Source organism: Cherax quadricarinatus, chromosome 43, assembly GCF_038502225.1.
Source record: "Cherax quadricarinatus isolate ZL_2023a chromosome 43, ASM3850222v1, whole genome shotgun sequence".
Classification (NCBI taxonomy): domain Eukaryota; kingdom Metazoa; phylum Arthropoda; class Malacostraca; order Decapoda; family Parastacidae; genus Cherax; species Cherax quadricarinatus.
The window spans coordinates 16,462,869-16,486,045 of NC_091334.1; the positions used below are offsets into that span (position 1 = coordinate 16,462,869).

The window sequence follows — 23,177 nt, forward strand, 5'->3', positions numbered from 1 at the left end:
TTACTTTGCTCACACTCCAACAGCACGTCAAGTATTAAAAACCATTTGTCTCCATTCACTCCTATCAAACACGCTCACGCATGCCTGCTGGAAGTCCAAGCCCCTCGCACACAAAACCTCCTTTACCCCCTCCCTCCAACCCTTCCTAGGCCGACCCCTACCCCGCCTTCCTTCCACTACAGACTGATACACTCTTGAAGTCATTCTGTTTCGCTCCATTCTCTCTACATGTCCGAACCACCTCAACAACCCTTCCTCAGCCCTCTGGACAACAGTTTTGGTAATCCCGCACCTCTTCCTAACTTCCAAACTACGAATTCTCTGCATTATATTCACACCACACATTGCCCTCAGACATGACATCTCCACTGCCTCCAGCCTTCTCCTCGCTGCAACATTCATCACCCACGCTTCACACCCATATAAGAGCGTTGGTAAAACTATACTCTCATACATTCCCCTCTTTGCCTCTAAGGACAAAGTTCTTTGTCTCCACAGACTCCTAAGTGCACCACTCACTCTTTTTCCCTCATCAATTCTATGATTCACCTCATCTTTCATAGACCCATCCGCTGACACGTCCACTCCCAAATATCTGAATACGTTCACCTCCTCCATACTCTCTCCCTCCAATCTGATATTCAATCTTTCATCACCTAATCTTTTTGTTATCCTCATAACCTTACTCTTTCCTGTATTCACCTTTAATTTTCTTCTTTTGCACACCCTACCAAATTCATCCACCAATCTCTGCAGCTTCTCTTCAGAATCTCCCAAAAGCACAGTGTCATCAGCAAAGAGCAGCTGTGACAACTCCCACTTTGTGTGTGATTCTTTATCTTTTAACTCCACGCCTCTTGCCAAGACCCTCGCATTTACTTCTCTTACAACCCCATCTATAAATATATTAAACAACCACGGTGACATCACACATCCTTGTCTAAGGCCTACTTTTACTGGGAAAAAATTTCCCTCTTTCCTACATACTCTAACTTGAGCCTCACTATCCTCGTAAAAACTCTTCACTGCTTTCAGTAACCTACCTCCTACACCATACACTTGCAACATCTGCCACATTGCCCCCCTATCCACCCTGTCATACGCCTTTTCCAAATCCATAAATGCCACAAAGACCTCTTTAGCCTTATCTAAATACTGTTCACTTATATGTTTCACTGTAAACACCTGGTCCACACACCCCCTACCTTTCCTAAAGCCTCCTTGTTCATCTGCTATCCTATTCTCCGTCTTACTCTTAATTCTTTCAATTATAACTCTACCATACACTTTACCAGGTACACTCAACAGACTTATCCCCCTATAATTTTTGCACTCTCTTTTATCCCCTTTGCCTTTATACAAAGGAACTATGCATGCTCTCTGCCAATCACTAGGTACCTTACCTTCTTCCATACATTTATTAAATAATTGCACCAACCACTCCAAAACTATATCCCCACCTGCTTTTAACATTTCTATCTTTATCCCATCAATCCCGGCTGCCTTACCCCCTTTCATTTTACCTACTGCCTCACGAACTTCCCCCACACTCACAACTGGCTCTTCCTCACTCCTACAAGATGTTATTCCTCCTTGCCCTATACACGAAATCACAGCTTCCCTATCTTCATCAACATTTAACAATTCCTCAAAATATTCCCTCCATCTTCCCAATACCTCTAACTCTCCATTTAATAACTCTCCTCTCCTATTTTTAACTGACAAATCCATTTGTTCTCTAGGCTTTCTTAACTTGTTAATCTCACTCCAAAACTTTTTCTTATTTTCAACAAAATTTGTTGATAACATCTCACCCACTCTCTCATTTGCTCTCTTTTTACATTGCTTCACCACTCTCTTAACCTCTCTCTTTTTCTCCATATACTCTTCCCTCCTTGCATCACTTCTACTTTGTAAAAACTTCTCATATGCTAACTTTTTCTCCCTTACTACTCTCTTTACATCATCATTCCACCAATCGCTTCTCTTCCCTCCTGCACCCACTTTCCTGTAACCACAAACTTCTGCTGAACACTCTAACACTACATTTTTAAACCTACCCCATACCTCTTCGACCCCATTGCCTATGCTCTCATTAGCCCATCTATCCTCCAATAGCTGTTTATATCTTACCCTAACTGCCTCCTCTTTTAGTTTATAAACCTTCACCTCTCTCTTCCCTGATGCTTCTATTCTCCTTGTATCCCATCTACCTTTTACTCTCAGTGTAGCTACAACTAGAAAGTGATCTGATATATCTGTGGCCCCTCTATAAACATGTACATCCTGAAGTCTACTCAACAGTCTTTTATCTACCAATACATAATCCAACAAACTACTGTCAGTTCGCCCTACATCATATCGTGTATACTTATTTATCCTCTTTTTCTTAAAATATGTATTACCTATAACTAAACCCCTTTCTATACAAACTTCAATCAAAGGGCTCCCATTATCATTTACACCTGGCACCCCAAACTTACCTACCACACCCTCTCTAAAAGTTTCTCCTACTTTAGCATTCAGGTCCCCTACCACAATTACTCTCTCACTTGGTTCAAAGGCTCCTATACATTCACTTAACATCTCCCAAAATCTCTCTCTCTCCTCTGCATTCCTCTCTTCTCCAAGTGCATACACGCTTATTATGACCCACTTCTCGCATCCAACCTTTAATCCACATAATTCTTGAATTTACACATTCATATTCTCTTTTCTCCTTCCATAACTGATCATTTAACATTACTGCTACCCCTTCCTTTGCTCTAACTCTCTCAGATACTCCAGATTTAATCCCATTTATTTCCCCCCACTGAAACTCTCCTACCCCCTTCAGCTTTTTTTCGCTTAGAGCCAGGACATCCAACTTCTTTTCATTCATAACATCAGCAATCATATAATCATGTATATAATCATGTATCTCTCCCTCCTGCGTTCCAGGGAATACAGTTTTAGGAACCTCAAGCGCTCCCAGTAATTGAGGTGTTTTATCTCCATTATGCGCGCCGTGAAGGTTCTCTGTACATTTTCTAGGTCAGCAATTTCACCTGCCTTGAAAGGTGCTGTTAGTGTGCAGCAATATTCCAGCCTAGATAGAACAAGCGGCCTGAAGAGTGTCATCATGGGCTTGGCATCCCTAGTTTTGAAGGTTTTCATTATCCATCCTGTCATTTTTCTAGCAGATGCGATTGATACAATGTTATGGTCCTTGAAGGTGAGATCCTCCGACATGATCACTCCCAGGTCTTTGACGTTGGTGTAGTGATAAAATGAAGATGTAATCAGTCCATCAACCTTAGATAAAAAGTATTTCAGGTGGTCAGTCCCTCAGCCTGGAACAATATGAAGCTGAGCCATGAGAATAGAGTTTTATTTATGATGAGAAAACTTGGATTCCAGAAGGGCCTGCCTTCATGCTTCAACTAGTGAATCTTCCACTTCACCTTGGACAGTATTTAAGACTCCATTCTCATGGTTCAGCTTCAATATTATTCCAGATCATGGAGCTGAACTCTTCTCCAGGCTGAGGGACTGACCACCTCAAATATTTTTTCTCTAAGGTTGATGGACTGATTACCTCATCTTCATTTTATCACTACACCTACTGCCTTTGTATTTAACTAAAGAAGCCTACTGTGTAGGCGAAACTTTTTAACAATGAAGATACACAACTGTTGCACATGTCTTACCCGTCAAATTGTCTGTATTTTATACCAGTTTCAACATAACTAGGTTTATTGCTGAAAATTTTGATTAGCTGTAATATTTTTATTGAAGAATTTGACTAGGTTTTGTTGAAAGGCTTGACCAAGTTTATTTTGTTAAAAAGTTTATCTTTTTTTTTAATTGACTAGTGTATGTACAATTCACGTTGTATAAATGTGTTATATATACTGTATACTGTACAATATATATATATATATATATATTTTAATTATTGCATCTGTTTTGCAATAAAAAAAATAATGCTATTCAAATTTGTAGGAAGTCCTTTTTTTTTTTTTTACCAGTTCTTTTCTTTTCTTTAGCAGTCCAATTTGATACTCCATGTTTTTGGGTTTCACAAACTATTTGGTCCACGTGTGATGTGCTGAGTTTATTGAAGTCTTCACCACTGTTGCACCTCCGTGAAAACTTCTGTTTGTTTTAACTGATCAAGACACTTCACATAATCAAATGGCTTCACCTTCAGTCAGGTATGTCAAGTAAGACTCCGCATCATTCTTGCTAGGTTGTCTCAGAACACTCCACATGAAACAGGATAAATCTTTCAAGGGTATCATCCACTTTTATATAACCTGAACAAGTGGTACATAGTCTCGTTACTTTAGCACACTCGTCACACGCTATAGCAAAGAGGTTGTAATTTCCCCTTATGTTTTAAAGGTGGTTGTTGAAAGAATTGCAACTTCAATGCTTATCGTCCTGTGTTATCACATCTTTGCTTCCCACTTGGAGTATTTTCCAGTCTACTACTATTCACTCTTCTCTCAAATTTGTTGACTTTTGCTAATTAATTTTAGCATGATTTTGTTCATATTGAGAGGATCAAGGTCTTAAGAGTTGTAAAGCGAGGGTGGAGTTGACTGTAGTGATCAGTCCCCTCAAGGGAGGTTCCTTGACGCTGGTGAGGGGCTCTTGGGAATTGGATCTGTGCTCCGGTTCCCTGAATTGAGTCTGAATACCTTCCATCCCACCCACATGCGCTGTATAATCCTACGGGGGTAGCGCTCCCCCATGATTATGCTTATATGCTGTAGTGATCAGTCGTGTGTATGAACAATAGTACTTAAGAGTCCTCGCTGCTTTCATTTGATAGCTAGTCTTGCACCGTTTTATCTGCTAAAGTTGTCGGGGATCATGAACCTCTGCCCAGTCTCAGGGTAGGCCTAATAAAATGAAAAGGAAATATTACAAAAATAAGAACTGTTAAGAAAGAGAGAAGTAAAGATACGTGTTATACTGTAGAAATTTAAGTAAATATTTATAAGATTTGCTTGTCAGCTAATATATTCATGGGACAAAAAAAGACCAACTGATGTCTCCCAGCCTACTGGCTCACTTACTCGAGTCTTCCAGTATGCTTCGCTGGTCTTAGACCAATATGCATTAGTTCACCCTGTGAACTAGAATAACCAGTAGTTGTTTAAGCCCATATCCACGGCAGACTGTTTCACGGTTACTTAGTGGGGCTTCGTACATTGATATGCTCTTGAAGTGATGGGCCATACTGACGAGCCTCAAGTTTATATAGGCTCATCAAAAAGCTATTTTTTTTCTATCTGCAAGAATAGTCACTTTGATACGATTCTCTAGACTGAGGATAGGGCATACACAGTTCATCTCTAGCCACCTGATGGGAAAGTGATTTTATTGCCATGCTGTGTAGTGGTGTGCTGCTGACTAGAACACACATTAAATGTTTTAACTGTGTACAGCCTCAGCATTTTTGCTCGAGTCGAGTTCAAGACAGTGGCGTCGCTAGGGTTGGTGTCACCCCCATGAAATCCAAGGGCGGGGGATGGAGGGGGGAATAAACTCCAGTTACGTCACTACTGCATGACCAGTGACTCATGTTTAGCAATGAGAACGTTTAAGGGCCATAAACCGAACAGGAGAATACTTCTCAACTTTATTAATGATAAAATAAATAATCGTAGTAATATTAAGGAAACAAACTCAAATACCACTTTGAGTACAGGCAACAGATCCTACATTTATTCAGCTTCAACAATGCGAAAAAAAAAAATAGAGAAAAACATTGCAATATCAGAAAAAACACTAGTTCTGGTTTGACTTTGAGTGCAGGTAGCATCTCAGTGAATCTGATCTTACATTTCCTTGCCTTCAGTCCTGCAAAATCATCTATCACATCAGAATGATTTTCGCTATATAGGCCTATTTGTACTCTGTAATCATATAATAGGCTATATAGAAACGAAGGATTTTTCTCTTATGTTGCTGCAGCAGTTTTGGGCACTAGTGTCACATTTAGAGGCTCTATGGTGTCCCCCTGAAATGGCATCACCCGGGGCAGCCTCCCCCCCCCCTTAACGACGCCACTGGATGGACCTAGGGGGAATTTTAAGGGTCTTAGCGTGATCGCTTTAAGTGAATTTTTAATTAATGCTGGTCATTTTAATTTATACGAGTTATTTTGAAATTACGTGATAGTAATTTTTTTCTTGTATGTTTGTTAGTGTAAACAGTTTAGATTTTTAGTTAGCATGAGTGTATCTTTATTGACAAAAGCACTGAATGAGCTCGTGGGTAGAATCAGTCTGTATTATTATTATAATCAAGGGGGAAGCGCTAAACCCGGAGGATTATACAGCGCCTGGGGGGAGGGGATGTGGAAGGCATTCAGGCTTAATTCGGGGAACTGGAGCACAGATCCAATTCCCTAAATCAAGAGCCCCTCACCAACATCAAGGAGCCTTCCTTGAGGGGAATCAGTCTGTAAATCTCAAACTGCTGCTCATAGATGGGATGTTTCAGTGTACAAATATGAAAGCAGACCACAAATATTTTCCAGGTTAAAGTATATTGTCTTTCACACTTGTACTTCAGAATATACAGTTTTAAGATATTTTTACGGGTTCTCACTGATGTAGGAGCTTGACTGAATTGCTGAAGGAAGTTCTATATGCCCTCTTCAGATCGGCTGTGTTACCTGCTTTAAATGGAGATGTTAATCTTCAGTGCTTGTGTGTACCTATTTACACACGTTCTGCCAACCACAGGATGAAGAATTTTACGGGGTGCACAAACTAACCTTGTCCTGGGACAAAAAAAAAAAATTCTGTAATGTTAGGGTGATCTTGAATGAATTAGGTATTGCTAGGCTGTTGTTATTGGTTATTGTCATGATAGGGAGTTATATGGTTGATGCAATAATAGTTATGGTTGATGCAGTGATAGGGAGTTATGGTTCATGCAATGATAGGGAGTTATATGGTTGATGTGCAATAATAGCTATGGTTGATGCAGTGATAAGGAGTTAGATAATTGATGCAATGATAGGGAGTTATGGTTGATGCAGTGACAGGGTGTTATATGTTTGATGCAGTGATAGGGAGATATATGGTTCATGCAGTAATAGGGAGTTATGGTTGATAGTGATAGGGAATTATGGTTGATGCAGTGATAGGGTGTTATATGCTTGATGCAATGATAGGGCGTTTTATGGCTGATGCAATAATAGGGAGCTTTATGGCTGATGCAATGATAGTTATGGTTGATGAAATGATATGGTGTTATATGGTTGATGCAGTGATAGGGTGTTATATGGTTGATGCAGTGATAGGGTGTTATATGGCTAATGCAATGATAGGGAGTTATGGTTGATACAATGATAGGATGTTATATAGTTGATGCAGTGATAGGGTATTATATGGTTGATGCAGTGATAGGGTGTTATATGGCTAATGCAATGATAGGGAGTTATGGTTGATACAATGATAGGATGTTATATAGTTGATGCAGTGATAGGGTATTATATGGTTGATGCAATGATAGGGTGTTATATGGTTGATGCAATGATAGGGTGTTATATGGTTGATGCAGTGATAGGGTGTTATATGGTTGATACAGTGATATGGAGTTATATGGTTGTTGCAATGATAGGGAGTTATGGTTGATAAAGTGATAGTGAGTTATATGGTTGTTGCAAGATAGGGAGTTATATGGTTGATGCAGTGATAGGGAGTTATATGGTTGATGCAATGATAGGTTATATGGTTGATGTAATGATAGGGTGTTACATGATGCAATGATAGGGAGTTATTTGGTTGATGCAATGATAGTTATAGGGTGTTATATGGTTGATGCAATGATAGTTATAGGGTGTTATATGGTTGTTGCAATGATAGGGTGTTATATGGTTGCAATGATAGGGTGTTATATGGTTGATGCAGTGATAGGGTGTTATATGGTTGATGCAGTGATAGGGTGTTATATGGCTAATGCAATGATAGGGAGTTATGGTTGATACAATGATATGTTATATAGTTGATACAATGATATGTTATATAGTTGATGCAGTGATAGGGTATATGGTTGATGTAATGATAGGGTGCTATATGGTTGATGCAATGATAGGGTGTTATATGGTTGATGCAGTGATAGGGAGTTACATGGTTGATGCAGTGATAGGGTGTTATATGGTTGATGCAGTGATAGGGTGTTATATGGTTGTTGCAATGATAGGGAGTTATGGTTGATAGTGATAGTGAGTTATATGGTTGATGCAGTGATAGGGAGTTATATGGTTGTTGCAATGATAGGGTGTTATGTGATTGATGCAGTGATAGGGTGTTATATGGTTGATGCAATGATAGGTTATATGGTTGATGCCATGATAGGGTGTTATATGTTTGATGCAATGATAGGGAGTTTAGTTGATGCAGTGATAGTTATAGGGTGTTATATGGTTGTTGCAATGATAGGGTGTTATATGGTTGATGCAATGATAGTTATAGGGTGTTATATGGTTGCAATGATAGGGTGTTATATGGCTGATGCAATGACAGGGTGTTATATGGTTGATAGAATGATGTGTACATTTTCTAGAAGTCTTGAGGTTGAGAGTCTCTTGACTTGAGGAATTAAAGCTACCCCTCTTCTTGGGATAGAATCTGATTGCCTTCCATTCACCAGATGCTGTTTGACCCTCACAGGTTTATTGCCTAACCACAAATGTAATACAGTGGAAAGGGTACACAGGGCTTAACACTTCCATCTCTCTATAGTTACGGCAGTGTGCAGATTTAGAATCTGACCCTCAAACACCCTCCACGTATGTATTGTGTACGTATATCTCCTCTACTCCAGTGAGTACATATTGAGGACTGAGGCATTCCCAATAATTTAAATGCTTTATTGGCTCTCTGTGAGCAGTAAATGGTCTATCTGTTCCAGCTCTGATGTCTTTGGGGCCAGTAACACTGAACAATATTCTAAGAGATCACAAGTGGTTACAAAAGTGTTACCCTTTGTATCATTTCCTTTGTTTGGAAAGTTCTTATTAATCTGCCCTGTATGACCCATAGGGGTCATATAACGCCAGGGAACGGAACATAAGCATGTTTGATCCAAGGTGAACACGATTTACAAGGAGGATCCATGTTCAGATGTTTCTCCTTCACAGGCAACACACCTCGATAAACTTCCTCTTCGTAAATTGTCTTTCCACCATTTGCCGTCAGGTTTGATCCAAGGAATGGTAGTTCAAATTCTGTGAATGAAAAGCCTTGTAACATCAAGGCATTTTCCCCTTTCTTTCCCTCCTACCCCTTGAAGGTGCAGTTATTTGACAAGAGGAATGTGCAAGACACGTAGCAGAGTAAACCGCTTTTATAGCTGATGTTTAGTCCTAAAAACAGGCATTGTCCAAATGCCTTTTAAAAAGCAAAATTCTGCAGTGTCTCACATTCCTTGTTTTTCATCTACTGTCCAGATTCTTCAAGAAATGAAACTACTATTGAAAAACGTCTTTATTTCAAAGAAGTTATGCATTATGTAAAAAATTATTGTAAGTACAGTCATTGGAAAGACGTGATGACATCATTATAAAACTTAATTAGTCACTATGCACATTATTATACATGGTTACAATAAAAGAGGCCCTGGTTATGACCACTAAGTTATGGCACCTTACAGGACGGGTTTCACTTGTGTTTGGCACTGTGTTGGCTTGCTAATGGCACTTGGCACTATTGCCGTCGGAGACTGTCTAGACTGAGGTCTGGTTTTTGAAACCTGATTGTCCCTTTGGGTAGACAGACACACTGAGGTATGGGGATCACAACATTGCTTGTCTTACAGACGTTTGTCGTATTCTGCAACACGTGTCTTTCCTGTTCTCTGCACGTTAATATCACTATCTTAATCACACTGTTCACTGTCTTTTTGATCACAGAGAATGCAACTTTCACAGTCAAAGGTAAATTCTGCTTTGAGGCCACTTTGTTACACTATGTCTTGGATAATTACACAGTACACTTGCAACTACAGCTTGTTCTCTGAGTAATGATGTAGCTGTGGATTTCTCATAGCCTTTATTATGTGGTTATTGTTGTACTTGGCTCGCTCCACATGTGCTCTAAAGAGTGCCACTCTGGCCTGTTACAGGCTTCTGGAGACATTTGAATTATTGTTTACATTATGAGATATTTGTCCTCTGAGGCAGAACCACTGGGAGTTGACACATTATAAAACCACCTTAGTACACAACACCTGTACAAATATATTAATGTGAGGAGTCAATATTTACATTACAATTCATCACAGTCATCAGTATCGACAAAACATCCAAGGTCGATAGTCATGCTAATATGACAAGACCGGAGATCTGAGGTGCGCACTGCTGTGGCATGGTATCACTTTCCACACACAGCTGAAACACCCTACCCCATAAGCGTCTCTTTGTAAGAGGCATGGATTCTTTGCATTGCAGGTATCACCTGCTGTGACACAGTGAAGGGGTATACAAGTCTTCATTAACCTGATATGGCAGCCAGCAGGCGACAGTCACCTGGTAAGTTGATAATTTAGTGTCACTTTGTACGTTGCCAGTCACTGAGATAAACTACCACTGTTACCTGAAGTTGGGGCAGACTGCTCACACATACAGGTAACTATACTAATCGAGGTGCTGGAGTATGATTACTCATTAAGGAGCTGTCATTGGATTAACTGAAGGTACTTGTTCTCTTCCTGCAGTGATGTAAGGGATGAAGTCATGTCATTAATCACCATATTGGATGTCTCGGCAAGAGCAACAGGGAGAGGTGTTGCAAATCTTGATGTCCCTTGCATTGCTGGCTGCTGTGCAGACTGTGGAAGGACAGTGCTCTGTGAACTGGGTTCTGCATATCCTGCCACTGTACCATTGGGATTAAGCTTTGGCTTCTGGTCAGTAGTACTGCTCACCTCCTCCTTAACAACAGTTGAACTCCAGCTCTGGCACTGTTGAACATACTCCAATGTTCGTTGATATGTATCAGGCTTCATGAAGGTTTTGCTGTTGGCCTTACTGTCCACACACTTTGAGTCAACTGTTTTACTGTCTGAGGGCTTGGAGTCTACAGGAGTGCCAGGTATAGGTACAGTCACATCACTGACTGCTGTGGCTACTGTAGCTGGAGTTTGCTGCCTGGTACCCACCCCTGCATCTACAGTACTATTAGAAGTGCCACATGTAGCAGAAGCTGCATTTCCGTTATTGTTTTTGCCACCCGTTTTGGATTTGACACCTTTAGTTTGTGAGCTTTGACTAACATCTCTGCACTGAACATCACCTCCCATCGATCCTGGGTATGCAAGGGGCATTATACCTCCTGTGGGCATCATAGAATTCTGATACTGACCACTCATGCCCATGTATCCCATAGGTCCCTGAGCAGGCATCATATTCATTTGTTGCTGCTGCTGCTGAGGGCCATATTGGCCTTGATACTGGTTCATGTTCATCTGTGAGCCTTGCCAGTTGGAAATGGACCCTTGTCCCTGGTATGCACTCATGTCACCAGCCATGGCACTGCCTCCTCGACTCTGGCAGCCTGTGCAGGGTGCTTGGTAGGCTGGTGTGGGAAGGTTTGGTGGAGCCAAATGACCACATGCATGTACAGGACCATAGCTTCCCTGCCCCATGCCATAACCTGCACCTCCCTGAGGGTTTCCCATGCCTCCATATCTTCCTTGCTGCTGCATCATGTTTCCATACATATGTTGCCCCATCATCTGCTGCCCTTGTTGGTACTGCTGTTGTGAATATTGCTGTCCCTGCTGATGTTGCTGCATTGAATAATTCTGAGGCATAGGCTGCTGCTGCTGTTGGTAAGTCTGCGACATCTGATTAAACGCTTGTGCTGGACCTGCTGGGTTAGGAGTCATTGAAGCATTGAACTGCTGTGGTGCTGGGGACTGCATAGGCCCACCATTGTATCCATGGGGATGTGCAGGAGAAGGAACAGAGTATCCTGGCGAGGCTTGGGGGTACTGGTAGTTGCTGGCAGGAGACTGCATTGGCTGACTGGAGTATGCTGGACTGATCAACGGTTGATTGGAATATGCTGGACTCGGAATGGGCTGCCCACTATATGCAGGGGATGGCATTTGTTGATTGAGCATGTGATTGGGAGTTCCTCCTTGTCTACGGGTTTCTTTGGAATCGGACTTTAGGTTATCACCATTGCCCTTCTGTAAACAAAAATAGACAAAATAAAATGTTAAAAGAGGCATATTATTGTTACAGTCATGGGGGAGCACTAAACCCATAGGGGGTCATACAGTGCCTCAGGGAATGAAAGGCATTCAGCCTTGAAGCAAAGGTTCAGTTCCCTAGATCAAGAGCCCCTCACCAACATCAGGGAACCCTTCTTTTAGGCAGTAGAATTATCTTGGGGAAATGCTAAATTTATAGGGATGAGGAGTATTATTATTATAATCAAAAAGAAGGGAGGGATGAGGAGTAGATGCATAAAAACTGGTTTAAAATAAACATAAAATACATGTAGTAGTGAGATGCCTTTCTGGACAGAATTAAGGAAATATTAAATGGAAAGACATGGGATATGACAGTCTGTGACTTATATGGTGAAAGTATATATAGGGTCATTTGCTCAGACTGGGCCACATAGGTTAAGGAAATATTAAGAAATGTGCAGTACTGTATATACTGAAAGTATGAAGTCTAAGATTTACCCATTACCTTACAATGTTCATGAGACAAGAACAGTAATCCTGCCAAGAGTGCATAATGTCTAACAGGCTTTTATTTCACAATAAAGAACAAAAAGGCACAATACTGTGACTGAAACATACAATCCACACATAGAAGAGCGAAGCTTATGACGACGTTTCAGTCTGACTTGGAAACAGTCATCAGCTTCCTCCTATGTGCAGGTTATTTGTGTATTTCACAATAATTTGACCTGATGTCATTAGCTCCCTGAGTGGTTACAGTCAAGCTGCCTACCACCTAATTATTATAATCAAAAAGAAGCGCTAAGCCACAAGGGCTATACAGCGCCTACCACCTAAACCATGGTGGTATGGTTACGTGAATTGCATGGATTGTGAGTGTACATGGCACGAGACATATTACATTCTATGCATGGCAATGACCAGGGTTGAGGAGCACTAGAGGTGGCAATCCTTTCAAGGGATAGAGAAGCGCTCTAATCCTTGTGAAGGAGTCTTAATCCAAGGAAGTAGAGCTACCCTCCCCTTCCTCAGATGAAAACTGTGTATATCTACATACCTCTTTTATTGATCTCAAGCTCTGTATGATCTTTGTGGGGTTCAGCTCTTCAGGCCTGTGGCCTGGTGGCAAAAGCTCTCACTTCACATACTGAGGGTCCAGGCTCGATTCCCGTAAAAGGGTAGAAACACTGAGCGTGTTTCTTTAACTGGTTGTCCATGTTCACCCATCAGTAAAATGGGTACCTTAGTGTGGGTTGCATCCTGGGACAAAATTTACCTAATTTGCCTGAAATGCTCTGCATAACAAGGGGTTTTCTATATAGTAGTATGTCACTGATGTCAGCTGGGCCTGTATACCTTGTACATGTAGAAATAAAGATATTATTATTATTAAAAAGTGTGCTAGTGGGCGGCTTGTATTATGCTAGGATGGGGGCTGTATTTTTGTATTAATACAGCACAAAATAATTAATTTTCCTATATTTCTAATCATTACTTTCCATTCTCTAGATGCTTTATGACCCCTACTGGTTTAGCACTTCCCTATTAATATATTAATGCAATTAAGCTGTGATAACGTAACTATACTGACCAGGTTGAGGTAGTTCACCATATCATCTGGCAACACCAGCTTGTTCTCAATGGGCTCATCTTCAGCCACTTGGTCGAGTTGGAGCCCATGGTTAGGGTGGCGCGGGGTGATGGGCGGCAGGGGTGTACGAGGGTTAAAAGTGTTGTAACTATGATGTCTATGGAGTCTCCGACTTCCATCTTCACCCATGCCCATACCTCGATCCAGTGGCCGCACTGGGTCTGACGCTCTTCTGGGTCCCTCACACCGACTCTGTGGATCTACAGGGCCTAGGGGACCCATGGCACCAAAGTTGGTGCCTGCCATCGATGCACTCATGGCTCCCATATTGTTGGTGTTGGCCCAGCCTCCTCCCTGCAGGTTGTCCTGACTCAGGGACATATTCTGTGTCTGAAGAGAAAAAGTTTGTTTTAATTCCGAGAGATTAGAGCTGTGTAATGTTTTGCCAAACCAAAATTGCACATTTAAATAAGGCAGAGAGGGAGGGAGAAAATGAGAAAGGGGGGTATATTAAGAATCATAATACTGACAAGTGGTAAACAATGAATGCAGTGCGATCTTCAGTGGTATGCTTTGACCACAAGTGAGCTTTATCAGGCACAATGAGAAAACTTAGTTTCTATAGGACATCTGGGGCAGGTGTAAATAGTCTAATAGTTGTGGAGCCGAAAGAGGACTACTGACTTTCCTTTGTTTCATGGTGATGTGTGCCAAGTTCATTTAGGCACAGGTACACACAAGTACAACATTATTATTTATTATTTTTTATTATCACACTGGCCGATTCCCACCAAGGCAGGGTGGCCCAAAAAAAGAAAAACTTTCACCATCATTCACTCCATCACTGTCTTGCCAGAAGGGTGCTTTACACTACAGTTCTTAAACTGCAACATTAACACCTCTCCTTCAGAATGCAGGCACTGTACTTCCCATCTCCAGGACTCAAGTCTGGCCTGCTGGTTTCCCCGAATCCCTTCATAAATGTTACTTTGCTCACACTCCAACAGCACATCAAGTACATAATGTATTAAAAACCATTTGTCTCCATTCACTCCTATCAAACACGCTCACGCATGCCTGCTGGAAGTCCAAGCCCCTCGCACACAAAACCTCCTTTACCCCCTCCATCCAACCTTTCCTAGGCCGACCCCTACCCCGCCTTCCTTCCACTACATGTCTGAACCACCTCAACAACCCTTCCTCAGCCCTCTGGACAACAGTTTTGGTAATCCCGCACCTCCTCCTAACTTCCAAACTACGAATTCTCTGCATTATATTCACACCACACATTGCCCTCAGACATGACATCTCCACTGCCTCCAGCCTTCTCGCTGCAACATTCATCACCCATGCTTCACACCCATATAAGAACGTTGGTAAAAGCAATTATTACTACAGAAAAAGCGCCCTTCCTCCAAAATTTGCACCAGTCAACTATAGTGATAATATAGCATTTATTGTGGTGGAGACGGAAAAAAAAAATAGAGAAGCTAGATACAGCGATTGATAAACAAAGGTGGAGGCTCGACCGTTCGTCATTGTAGGAGTGCCAGCAGTCACCGGCTCTTCAACACGCAAGTTATACTTTTGTATCAATCAAATCACATATTACTCGGGTAGATAATTTCCAGTAGATCCTTCATGTGTTAGCTCAAATCACCGACCAGTATGGTTTAAATAAGTGACCCACTGATCAGATCAGATAGACTGGTCCGAACCCTTGACTGGTCCGAACCCTGGACTGGTTTCAAACGGTTTCGTTGTGCACCACCTAGCAGGTTATTAATAGAATATTCAAGAGGTTGCTAGTAGAATTGCAGTAAATCAACCATTCAAATCATTATGAAGCTGTGTGTAGTCTGTGGTCAGTCAAACAAACGGGCTTCCACATGCATAAATTGTCATTTCTGTGGAAATTGGTGTCACGCCCCTTGTGCAGATATCCAAGAACTAGCTACAAGCAGTATTAAAACAGGGAAGTGTTTTTGGGTATGCCCAAATGAGATAAATCTGTGGACTAAAATCACAAGGGTATTAAAAGAGGTCAACATCAAAGCTGCTTTCATAGAAAACCTGGAAGCTTTCTACAACAGATGGGAACATAAAAAGTCTGGGCTGAATGGTACTGCCCTTGATACTGGCCATGTAGTCAGAAACTATAAGGCTGGAGATGATGTCCTGGTAGTCAGTAAATGGGGGGCTGATAGTGCTGTCCTGGGAGACAGTAATGGGGAAGCTGGAGGTGCTGTCCTGGGAGACAGTAATGGTGAAGCTGGAGGTGCTGTCCTGGGAGACAGTAATGGTGAAGCTGGAGATGCTGTCCTGGGAGACAGTAATGGGGAAGCTGGAGATGCTGTCCTGGGAGACAGTAATGGTGAAGCTGGAGATTTTGTCCAGGTAGTCGGGAATTATACGCAGGAAGGAATACATATGAATGACCGCATAGGGGACAGGAGCCATAGTAGGGAAACAAGTGTAGTCAAAGATAAGATAAAACCAATATTGCAAACTAGAAATACCGCAGGAAATAGCAAACAAGAGGACTCCACTAGCAATAGTGAGGATATATTACCAAAAACAAATGGTGGGAGCTCCATTGTTGGTGCTAGGGAGGATAGAAGTAAGACAGGGAAACATGCACCAACAGGGAATACAGTCACAGAAACCCAAGGCAAACGGAAACCAAGCCTGTGCACATACTATGCACTCGGTATCTGCTGGCATGGGAAATCTGGAAAAACAGATGGGACGTGCAACTATGACCACCCTAGGAAATGCCATGCCCATATGACAACAGGAAAATGCAAACTCCCTTCCTGTAAGCTTTTTCACCCTGAACTGTGTACCTCTTCAGTACAGGAAAGACTGTGCTATAACTTAAATTGCCAGGCATACCATCTAAAGGGGACAAAAAGATACAAAACATCCAGGCCATGGGAAAACCTGGGTAGCCACAACCACTCAAGAGGGAGAGGTTTTTTAGTGCCAGGAAGGAAAAAAAACTGGCAGGAAATGGCAGAAATCGTACACCAAATCCAGTCATTCCTGGAGTGGAACCACAGTCGATGGCCTCCACTCCAAACCAACAGATACAGATACTAATGCCGGAAAAAAAATCCCCCCCCAGTACCAACAATACCACCAGTCCGATAACATTCTTCTTTGCAAATATACAGGGTCTAAAGCCAGCAACAAACAACAAAATACCTTTCATCCGTGGACTGCTTGCAGAGGCAAAGGCAATGTTCGCGGCTTTCACTGAGACCCACATAAAGGATCACTTGGACAACGAAATATGGATCCCAGGTTACAACCTATACAGATGTGACAGAGTGAACAGGCAAAAGGGGGGGGTTGGCCTGTACATTGCAGAGTCACTTGTTTGCACAGAACTGCTAAATGCCTCAAATGATGTAGTGGAAGTTTTAGCAGTAAAGGTCGAGAACCAAAACCTAGTCATTGTGATAGTCTACAAGCCTCCGGATGCAACATCCCAGCAATTCCAGGAACAGCTGTTAAAAATTGACCACTGTCTGGAAAACCTTCCAGCTCCTGCACCCAACATCTTGCTCCTGGGGGATTTCAACTTAAGGCACCTAAAATGGAGGAATATAGCAAATAATATTGTTGCAGTAATAACACCAGGAGGCAGCTCTGATGAAAACTCACACTCACGCGAGCTTTTAAATCTCTGCACAAAATTCAATTTAAACCAGCAAATAATAGAGCCTACTAGACTGGAGAATACACTAGACCTCATCTTCACTAACAATGATGATCTGATAAGAAATATCACCATATCAAAAACAATATACTCAGATCACAACATAATTGAGGTTCAGTCATGTATGTGCGGAGCCCCAGACCGACATAATGAGATTAGTCACGAGGGAGCATTCACCAAATTCAACTTCAATAACAAAAACATAAAGTGGGACCAAGTAAACCAAGTCCTAACCGATATAAGCTGGGAAGATATACTAAGCAACACAGACCCCAACTTATGCCTAGAACAGATTAACTCGGTAGCACTCGATGTATGCACAAGGCTTATTCCTCTAAGAAAAAGGAGGAGTAGATGTAAAACAGAAAGAGACAGGCGCTCCCTTTACAAGCGACGGAAAAGAATAACAGAGCGGCTAAAAGAGGTCAATATATCTGAAATGCGTAGGGAGACACTGGTCAGAGAAATAGCAAGCATCGAACTTAAGCTAAAAGAATCCTTTAGGAGTCAGGAATCGCGGGAAGAACTAAAAGCCATAAATGAAATCGAAAGAAACCCAAAGTATTTCTTCTCCTATGCCAAATCAAAATCGAGAACAACGTCCAGTATTGGGCCCCTACTTAAACAAGATGGGTCCTACACAGATGACAACAAGGAAATGAGTGAGCTACTCAAGTCCCAATATGACTCAGTTTTTAGCAAGCCGCTAACCAGACTGAGAGTCGAAGATCAAAATGAATTTTTTATGAGAGAGCCACAAAATTTGATTAACACAAGCCTATCCGATGTTATCCTGACGCCAAATGACTTCGAACAGGCGATAAATGACATGCCCATGCACTCTGCCCCAGGGCCAGACTCATGGAACTCTGTGTTCATCAAGAACTGCAAGAAGCCCCTATCACGAGCCTTTTCCATCCTATGGAGAGGGAGCATGGACACGGGGGTCGTCCCACAGTTACTAAAAACAACAGACATAGCCCCACTCCACAAAGGGGGCAGTAAAGCAACAGCAAAGAACTACAGACCAATAGCACTAACATCCCATATCATAAAAATCTTTGAAAGGGTCCTAAGAAGCAAGATCACCACGCATCTAGAAACCCATCAGTTACACAACCCAGGGCAACATGGGTTTAGAACAGGTCGCTCCTGTCTGTCTCAACTATTGGACCACTACGACAAGGTCCTAAATGCACTAGAAGACAAAAAGAATGCAGATGTAATATATACAGACTTTGCAAAAGCCTTCGACAAGTGTGACCATGGCGTAATAGCGCACAAAATGCGTGCTAAAGGAATAACAGGAAAAGTCGGTCGATGGATCTATAATTTCCTCACTAACAGAACACAGAGAGTAGTCGTCAACAGAGTAAAGTCCGAGGCAGCTACGGTGAAAAGCTCTGTTCCACAAGGCACAGTACTCGCTCCCATCTTGTTCCTCATCCTTATATCCGACATAGACAAGGATGTCAGCCACAGCACCGTGTCTTCCTTTGCAGATGACACCCGAATCTGCATGACAGTGTCTTCCATTGCAGACACTGCAAAGCTCCAGGCAGACATCAACCAAATCTTTCAGTGGGCTGCAGAAAACAATATGAAGTTCAACGATGAGAAATTTCAATTACTCAGATATGGTAAACATGAGGAAATTAAATCTTCATCAGAGTACAAAACAAATTCTGGCCACAAAATAGAGCGAAACACCAACGTCAAAGACCTGGGAGTGATCATGTCGGAGGATCTCACCTTCAAGGACCATAACACTGTATCAATCGCATCTGCTAGAAAAATGACAGGATGGATAATGAGAACCTTCAAAACTAGGGAGGCCAAGCCCATGATGACACTCTTCAGGTCACTTGTTCTATCTAGGCTGGAATATTGCTGCACACTAACAGCACCTTTCAAGGCAGGTGAAATTGCCGACCTAGAAAATGTACAGAGAACTTTCACGGCGCGCATAACGGAGATAAAACACCTCAATTATTGGGAGCGCTTGAGGTTCCTAAACCTGTATTCCCTGGAACGCAGGAGGGAGAGATACATGATTATATACACCTGGAAAATCCTAGAGGGACTAGTACCGAACTTGCACACGAAAATCACCCACTACGAAAGCAAAAGACTTGGCAGACGATGCACCATCCCCCCAATGAAAAGCAGGGGTGTCACTAGCACGTTAAGAGACCATACAATAAGTGTCAGGGGCCCGAGACTGTTCAACTGCCTCCCAGCACACATAAGGGGGATTACCAACAGACCCCTGGCAGTCTTCAAGCTGGCACTGGACAAGCACCTAAAGTCAGTTCCGGATCAGCCGGGCTGTGGCTCGTATGTTGGTTTGCGTGCAGCCAGCAGCAACAGCCTGGCTGATCAGGCTCTGATCCACCAGGAGGCCTGGTCTCAGACCGGGCCGCGGGGGCGTTGACCCCCGGAACTCTCTCCAGGTAAACTCCAGGTAATACTCTCATACATTCCCCTCTTTGCCTCCAAGGACAAAGTTCTTTGTCTCCACAGACTCCTAAGTGCACCGCTCACCCTTTTCCCCTCATGAATTCTATGATTCACCTCATCTTTAATAGACCCATCCGCTGACACGTCCACTCCAAAATATCTGAATACATTCACCTCCTCCATACTCTCTCCCTCCAATCTGATATCCAATCTTTCATCACCTAATCTTTCTGTTATCCTCATAACCTTACTCTTTCCTGTATTCACTTTTAATTTTCTTCTTTTGCATACCCTACCAAATTCATCCACCAACCTCTGCAACTTTTCCTCAGAATCTCCCAAGAGCACAGTGTCATCAGCAAAGAGCAACTGTGACAACTCCCACTTTATGTGTGATTCTTTATCTTTTAACTCCACACCTCTTGCCATGACCCTCGCATTTACTTCTCTTACAACCCCATCTATAAATATATTAAACAACCACGGTGACATCACACATCCTTGTCCAAGGCCTACTTTTAGTGGGAAATAATCTCCCTCTTTCCTACATACTCTAACTTGAGCCTCACTATCCTCGGAAAAACTCTTCACTGCTTTCAGTAACCTACCTCCTACACCATACACCTGCAACATCTGCCACATTGCCCCCCCCATCCACCCTGTCATATGCCTTTTCCAAATCCATAAATGCCACAAAAACCTCTTTAGCCTTATCTAAATACTGTTCACTTATATGTTTCACTGTAAACACCTGGTCCACACACCCCCTACCTTTCCTAAAGCCTCCTTGTTCATCTGCTATCCTATTCTCCGTCTTACTCTTAATTCTTTCAATAATAACTCTACCATACACTTTACCAGGTACACTCAACAGACTTATCCCCCTATAATTTTTGCACTCTCTTTTGTTCCCTTTGCCTTTATACAAAGGAACTATGCATGCTCTCTGCCAATCCCTAGGTACCTTACCCTCTTCCATACATTTATTAAATAATTGCACCAACCACTCCAAAACTATATCCCCACCTGCTTTTAACATTTCTATCTTTATCCCATCAATCCCGGCTGCCTTACCCCCTTTCATTTTACCTACTGCCTCACGAACTTCCCCCACACTCACAACTGGCTCTTCCTCACTCCTACAAGATTTTATTCCTCCTTGCCCTATACACTAAATCACAGCTTCCCTATCTTCATCAACATTTAACAATTCCTCAAAATATTCCTTCCATCTTCCCAATACCTCTAACTCTCCATTTAATAACTCTCCTCTCCTATTTTTAACTGACAAATCCATTTGTTCTCTAGGCTTCCTTAACTTGTTAATCTCACTCCAAAATTTTCTCTTATTTTCAACAAAATTTGTTGATAACATTTCACCCACTCTCTCATTTGCTCTCTTTTTACATTGCTTCACCACTCTCTTAACCTCTCTCTTTTTCTCCATATACTCTTCCCTCCTTGCATCACTTCTACTTTGTAAAAACTTCTCATATGCTAACTTTTTCTCCCTTACAACATCATTCCACCAATCGCTCCTCTTCCCTCCCGCACCCACTTTCCTGTAACCACAAACTTCTGCTGAACACTCTAACACTACATTTTTAAACCTACCCCATACCTCTTCGACCCCATTGCCTATGCTCTCATTAGCCCATCTATCCTCCAATAGCTGTTTATATCTTACCCTAACTGCCTCCTCTTTTAGTTTATAAACCTTCACCTCTCTCTTCCCTGATGTTTCTATTCTCCTTGTATCCCATCTACCTTTTACTCTCAGTATAGCTATAACTAAGAAGTGATCTGATATATCTGTGGCCCCTCTATAAACATGTACATCCTGAAGTCTACTCAACAGTCTTTTATCTACCAATACATAATCCAACAAACTACTGTCATTTCGCCCTACATCATATCTTGTATACTTATTTATCCTCTTTTTCTTAAAATATGTATTACCTATAACTAAACCCCTTTCTATACAAAGTTCAATCAAAGGACTCCCATTTTCATTTACACCTGGCACCCCAAACTTACCTACCACACCACCCTCTCTAAAAGTTTCTCCTACTTTAGCATTCAGGTCCCCTACAAAAATTACTCTCTCACTTGGTTCAAAGGTTCCTATACATTCACTTAACATCTCCCAAAATCTCTCTCTCTCCTCTACATTCCTCTCTTCTCCAGGTGCATAAACGCTTATTATGACCCACTTGTCGCATCCAACCTTTACTTTAATCCACATAATCCTTGAATTTACACATTCATATTCTCTTTTCTCCTTCCATAACTGATCCTTCAACATTACTGCTACCCCTTCCTTAGCTCTAACTCTCTCAGATACTCCAGATTTAATCCCATTTATTTCCCCCCACCGAAACTCCCCTACCCCCTTCAGCTTTGTTTCGCTTAGGGCCAGGACATCCAACTTCTTTTCATTCATAACATCAGCAATCATCTGTTTCTTGTCATCCACGCGCATTCAAACATCCCAGTTTTATAAAGTTTTTCTTCTTCTCTTTTTTAGTAAATGTCTACAGGAGAAGGGGTTACTAGCCCATTGCTCCCGGCATTTTAGTCGCCTCATACAACATGCATGGCTTACGGAGGAAAGATTCTTTTCCACTTCCCCATGGACAATAGAAGAAATAAAGAAGAACAAGAGCTATTTAGAAAAAGGAGAAAAACGAAGATGTATGTATATATATATGCATGTGCGTGTCTGTGAAGTGTGACCAAAGTGTAAGTAGGAGTATCAAGATATTCCTGTTATCTAGCGTGTTTATGAGACATAAAAAGACACCAGCAATCCTACCATCATGCAAAACAGTTACAGGTTTCTGTTTCACAGTCATCTGGCAAGACGGTAGTATTCCCTGGGTGGTTCCTGTCTACCAACCTACTACCTTTATTATTATTATTATAATCAAAACTAATGTAGTGTAAATTACCTAGGATAACCAAAAAAAAACATAGTGACTTAATTTCCATTGGGGAGTTGCCAGTGTGAACATACAATTTTCCTTTATGGTGTTTGAATGTAGATGACTCGGTCCCCTACTTTTAATCTTATAATTTTCTGGAAATAGCCATGCTCTATCCCATGCCATGTTGTGGAAGTGGTTGCTGTACACATGTATTGTTGATGTTCATTCTACTAACATATGTACTTATGTTCTTGTAGGCACATGGCAA

At 41.8% G+C, this 23,177-nt stretch overlaps 1 protein-coding gene and 1 long non-coding RNA gene across 6 annotated transcripts in view; one reads left to right on the forward strand and one right to left on the reverse strand.

Moving 5' to 3' along the window:
- Positions 1–23,177, forward strand: part of LOC138853917 (uncharacterized) — a 35,865-nt gene that overhangs the window by 5,434 nt on the left and 7,254 nt on the right. The window contains exons 2-3 of one of the 2 annotated variants that reach the window (XR_011393104.1): positions 4,032–4,196; positions 10,457–10,537. This is a non-coding gene — a long non-coding RNA (uncharacterized lncRNA). The remainder of the gene's footprint in view (positions 1–4,031; positions 4,197–10,456; positions 10,538–23,177) is intronic. The other variant, XR_011393103.1, reaches the window with a different exon arrangement.
- ci (cubitus interruptus) overlaps positions 9,482–23,177 on the reverse strand; it is a 583,843-nt gene continuing 570,147 nt past the window's right edge. For all 4 annotated transcript variants that reach the window (XM_070093621.1, XM_070093622.1, XM_070093623.1 and 1 more), the window contains 2 exons: positions 13,799–14,188; positions 9,482–12,201 (listed from right to left, as the gene is read on the reverse strand). In XM_070093621.1, coding sequence (XP_069949722.1) covers positions 10,684–12,201; positions 13,799–14,188 — 1,908 coding nt within the window. In that variant the 3' untranslated portion in view covers positions 9,482–10,683. The remainder of the gene's footprint in view (positions 12,202–13,798; positions 14,189–23,177) is intronic.